Below are 6000 nucleotides of genomic sequence, written 5' to 3'. Positions count from 1 at the left end.
ATTAGTTGTTACTTTGTTTACATAATCTTGAACTTTGTGCACAAATATAATTGCAAATTTTGGATACATTTTATATTTATTGCGGTTTGTGAAACAGTATTAACAATGTAATTGTTTCAGTCTGATGTTGTACTGTGCAATCGATTACAAATATAAATACTATTGTATTTCAATTTTTAACAGTCAAAAATAGAAAAAGGCCCCGTTATCTGCGCCCAATAAAATGGAATCCATCCAGTCCAGAAGCTGATTGTGATCCACTACCGACTGTTTTTATGGAGTCTGAGGCTATAATGACAACAGGTATGAATATAGTTACTAAAATGTATAATATTAAGATAACTCATCATTGATATTAACATTTATATGTTCAAATTTTTTACAAAAAGGCAAAAAAAAAAAAAGAGGCGACAACGTCGCAGAAGGCCAATGCCCATCATTGATGATGAATCTGACAATGAAGGTAGATTTCATTAACATATATCTTACAAATAAATAAAATTATTCTATTTAATGACTATAATCATATTAATTATAGACATGATTGAAGAAGATACAGACCAAAATGCCATTGAAGATATAATTGTTGAAGAGGAAAATAATAATATGAATCAAGATTCACCAAATAGCGAGCAACAACAAGACAATAATATATGTAGGTTCATATGTCTATTCAGTCACTCCTTTTATGTCATTATTTGTACTAAAATAGAAATTTTGTTTTAGTGAATAATTATTGAAAAGAGATATGGATTTCAATCAGCATTGTTCTATTACATAAGTATTCCTGTTATAATTATGTATGTCTTTCAGCTATTCAAGATGAAGGACAGAACCTTGAACAGGAAGAAGAAATGCAATCTAATTCATCCAATGTAACGGAATTTTATGATTGGAGTGAGTTCTTTTGTATCATAACAATCTTTAGCATTCACTATTGTGTGGAACAAAAGATGCATGTGCGTGTACACAGTATTATCAAGATGACATGCTTTTAAATAACAACAGAGGTGTAGATAAAACCTTCTAACAAGAGATTAGTCTTTTGTCTGTGTTTCTTGTTAGCATTAGTTAAAACACTATTGATCTTGTAATACTTTACTGAAATGTATTCAAGTCATGACATAACTATTTTTCTATTTCTCATTGGTATAGTGGCTGAAGAGCAAGAAATAACTATAAACAAAAAAGAAATTTTGGATACCCTGCTGGAAGTTGAAAATAATTTGATGAGGACATACATAAAAGTGCAAAACTTAAGAGAAAAATATCAATCCTTTTAATTAGGAACAATAAAGAAAAAAATAATTTCTTTTCAGTTTTAAATAAAAAAAAATATTATGATATGAAAATAACTTTTATTTTGGGTTACAATAAATACATATATTTTACAATTTAAAGGTGTGTGTGTGTTTATTTAATCTAAAAAAACCAATATTAATGCTGAGGGGGGAGGTGGATATAAATATAAGAGTTGGGTTAGATCAAAGGGTTTGGTTATATCTTTGAAATACAGAAACTCATGTTTAGATAAGTAGTTCAAAAGTTAATAAAAAGATATAATTTGTAATACAATTTTGAATGAGATCTTGATGTGCTTTCTTAAATAATATAAACATTGATACAACAAATAATAAAGTAGATATCAAAAAATTGTGTTATTTCAACATTAAATTTTAATCTTACCATTTAACTTAAGATTTATATGTGAGAGAATGTGATAATATGATCACAATTATTATATTCAAATTTTTAAAACATTGTTAGCGATTATCGTAAATATAAATAAATTTTGTGTTTATTGAAAAGCACACATCGAATTTGTAACATTGATAACTGAACAATACAAATTAAAAAGTAATCAATGAGAATTCACATTTATTTCTCATATGCGCTTTAATTTAAGACATTTTTAATAATAAATATGGCGCAAATATATGAATAACGGCGAGATTTATCAATATCACGCCACATCTCGCCTTTGGAAAGTAACGTAGAAATACGACCCCTTTTATGATAAATAATGGCGCACATGTGCGCCTATCGGATGGCGATATGCAGAGTACTTGACGGAGAACTGAACGGCGATCTTGAACAAAGTTTGATAAATCGAGCCCTAAGAAACCTCAAACATTTGCAATTAGTTTCCCATTTGAGAGGCTGATCTGATCCCAAACTAAGAAGAAACATAATGAAGACTGTGTATTAACCTGCAATGAGTTGATGAACAGTGGCTGTAAGAAAGGCTTAAATAGTAAACCCAGATTAAAAAGGCCCTACACATGGCACTATACTTTTGCTGGCCCAATACAACGAATATCACCCTTTTAGTAAGCAACAATATACAGACATTAATAGTATATACACTATCAAAAAGTTTTCTTAACCATTTCCTAACTTCTACACTAACAATATTCTGACAATTTGTACTCTTAGTATTGCGTTCTATAAATCCAATACATAAAATATCTATTTAGTACAATTTGAAATTTTAGATGGTAGTTTTAAATAGTAAGTGACATGAGGCCACTACCAAGAATACAAAAAGATTTCTTATTAAAGCATAAAGTAGGCAGTATGATTTTCTTTTAAAGTTCACATGCATTCAAAGTATTGCATTAGTTCACTTTCACCACCGTTTTTTAAAAAAAAAAAAAAAAAGGAAGAAAATACGCTGTGGCCAAAAGTAAATGGATACCACTAATTATTGGGTTCAGGTGTTTCAGCCTCGCTCACTAACAGGTGCCTAACATTCAGTACAGCACAATAGAATCTCTATAGACAAACAGCAGTTAAGTGGGTTGTACTAAAAGCTCTGACTTTAAACGTGGTACTGGCATAGGATGCCACCACTCAGCTCATGTAATGTCTCCCGCAGTCAGCTGTTAGTGCTATTATGAAATGTAAGCAAGTAGGAGAGCAAGACCATAAAGTGGCAGACCACACAAACACAGAAAGCGGGACCGAGGGCTGAAGCACATAGCATGTAAAAATCACCTATCATCTGTTGCATCACTCACTACAGAGTTTAAAACTGCCTTTGAACTGCACTTCGGGAGCTTCATGAAATGGGTTTCCATGGCAGACCAGCTGTACACAAGCATTACATCTACATGTGCAATGCCAAGCATAGTGTAAAATGCTGTAATGCACGCTGCCACTGGACTCGGGAGCAGGAATGTGATCTCTGCAGTGATGAATCACATTTCACTATCTGGGAGTTTTATGGAAGAATCTGGGTTTGGCAGATGCCAAGAAAACCATACCTACTGGAACGCATAATGCCCAACGTAAAGTTTGGTGGAAAAGGGATAATGGTCTGGGCTAGACACCTTAGTTCCAGTAAAGGGTCATTTAAATGCTACAGGATACAAAGGCATTTTAGACAACTATATACTTCCAACTATGTGGAAACAGCTTGAGGAATGCCCTTTCCTGTTCCAGCATGACTGTGCCACTGTAAACAAAGCAAGGTCCATGAAGACAGTTTGACGAATTTGATTTGGAGGAACCGAATGGCCTACACAGAGCCCTGTCCTCAACCCCATTAAACAACTTTAGGATGATTTGGAACGCTGATAGTTAGTCAGACTTCCTTGAACAACATCAGTGCCTGCCTGACTCTTTTCAATAGACTTGCGGCTGTTATAGCCACAAAAGGAGGGGCTAACTCCATATTAATTCCCATGGTTTTAGAAGGGGCTGTCCAACAAGCTTATATTAGGTGTGATGGCCAGATATCCAAATACTTTTGGCCATAAAAAAAATTATTATAGGTGAAAGATGACTCATAATACTTAGAGGGACAGTAAACACCAAAAATGTTTAGAACTGGTTTAGAAAGATAGACAATCCCTTTATTTACCATTCCCCAGTTCTTCATAACCAACACTTATATAAATACATTTTTTACCTTTATGATAACCTTGTATCTAAGACTCTGTAGACTGCCTCCTTATCTTAGATCTTTTGACAGACTTGAATTTCAGGCAATTAGTGCAGACTCTTAACTCCTTGGGGGAGAGCACAATTATCTATATGGCACACAGGAACAAACAGTACATTTTATTAGCTATTCACAGCCAGACTGTGACATAAGAAGAGGTGGACTGCAGAGTCTTAGAAATTAGCCTATAATAAAAGTAGAAAGTTGTTTAAAATTCCATTCTCTATCTGAACCATAAAAGTTTAATTTGGACATAACTGTCCACCTTTTAACACCCCCACCCCAGTGCTGATTTTGAAGAATGAATAAGCTTTAATTGGTGCAGGTGCTCTATGCATGCACTTAATTGACAGGCAAGTGAGTGTGTAATTGATATATGTTTATTCAGTGGTTGAGACTGGCACAAGAAAAAAATATTTATTGCATGCAACTTTTTTTTTTCTAAAGCAAGCAAAGGAAACCATTTTCACATTATCAAACTGCACTGCTTATAACCCAGACATTTGAAAGAAAAATTGGAAAGTGACACTTGCCCTCTAGGTCTAGCCCATTTGCCCCTGTACAAAATAAGGAACTATACCTTCAACACGGTACTGTTGGATATGTTTTCCATAGCAGAACTCATAAGTCCACCAGTCTTTCGTCTGCAAAAAAAAATAAATTAAATAATAAAAGTAAAAAAAGGAATTAAACACACAGTTAAAAGGAATAGTCTAATTTACTCCTATTATCAATTTTTTTTCGTACTCTTGGTATCTTTATTAGAAAAAGCAGGAATGTAAGCTTACAAGCCGGCCCATCTTTGGTTCAGCACACTGGATAGCGCTTGCTGATTGGTTGCTAAATTTAGACACTAATTGGCAGGAGCTAGCCAGGTGCTGAATCAAAAGTTGGCCAGCTCGTAAGCTTACATTCCTGCTTTTTCAAATAAAAGGTACCAAGAGAACGAAGAAAACAAAATTTATGCTTACCCGATAAATTCATTTCTCCTGTAGTGTGGTCAGTCCACGGGTCATCATTACTTCTGGGATATTATCTCCTCCCCTACAGGAAGTGCAAGAGGATTCACCCAGCAGAGCTGCTATATAGCTCCTCCCCTCTACGTCACCCCCAGTCATTCGACCAAAGGACCAACGAGAAAGGAGAAGCCCAAGGGTGTAGTGGTGACTGGAGTATAATCCAAAAATTTTTTAGCCTGCCATAAAAAACAGGGCGGGCCGTGGACTGACCACACTACAGGAGAAATGAATTTATCAGGTAAGCATAAATTTTGTTTTCTCCTGTTAAGTGTGGTCAGTCCACGGGTCATCATTACTTCTGGGATACCAATACCAAAGCAAAAGTACACGGATGACGGGAGGGACAGGCAGGCTCTTTATACGGAGGGAACCACTGCCTGAAGAACCTTTCTCCCAAAAACAGTCTCCGAAGAAGCAAAAGTGTCAAATTTGTAAAATTTGGAAAAAGTATGAAGAGAAGACCAAGTTGCAGCCTTGCAAATCTGTTCAACAGAAGCCTCATTCTTAAAGGCCCAAGTGGAAGCCACAGCTCTAGTAGAATGAGCTGTAATTCTTTCAGGAGGCTGCTGTCCAGCAGTCTCATAGGCTAATCGTATTATGCTACGAAGCCAAAAAGAGAGAGAGGTAGCCGAAGCTTTTTGACCTCTCCTCTGACCAGAATAAACGACAAACAGGGAAGACGTTTGACGAAAATCCTTAGTTGCCTGTAGATAAAATTTCAGGGCACGGACTACATCTAGATTGTGTAGCAGACGTTCCTTCTTCGAGGAAGGATTAGGACACAAAGATGGAACAACAATCTCTTGATTGATATTCCTGTTAGTGACCACCTTAGGTAGGAACCCAGGTTTAGTACGCAGAACTACCTTGTCTGAATGAAAAATCAGATAAGGAGAATCACAATGTAAGGCAGATAACTCAGAAACTCTTCGAGCCGAGGAAATAGCCATTAAAAACAGAACTTTCCAAGATAACAATTTGATATCAATGGAATGAAGGGGTTCAAACGGAACACCCTGTAAAACATTAAGAACT

The 6000-nt window shown here is 35.4% G+C and overlaps 1 protein-coding gene across 1 annotated transcript in view; it reads right to left on the bottom strand.

Moving 5' to 3' along the window:
• OS9 (OS9 endoplasmic reticulum lectin) overlaps nucleotides 1-6000 on the bottom strand; it is a gene marked incomplete in the record, with an annotated part of 610958 nt that overhangs the window by 579813 nt on the left and 25145 nt on the right. The window contains 1 exon segment of the mRNA XM_053708203.1: nucleotides 4527-4590. Coding sequence (XP_053564178.1) covers nucleotides 4527-4590 — 64 coding nt within the window.

The sequence above is a fragment of the Bombina bombina genome, chromosome 3, assembly GCF_027579735.1.
Source record: "Bombina bombina isolate aBomBom1 chromosome 3, aBomBom1.pri, whole genome shotgun sequence".
NCBI lineage: Eukaryota > Metazoa > Chordata > Amphibia > Anura > Bombinatoridae > Bombina > Bombina bombina.
This window is presented reverse-complemented; position numbering and strand designations above follow the sequence as displayed.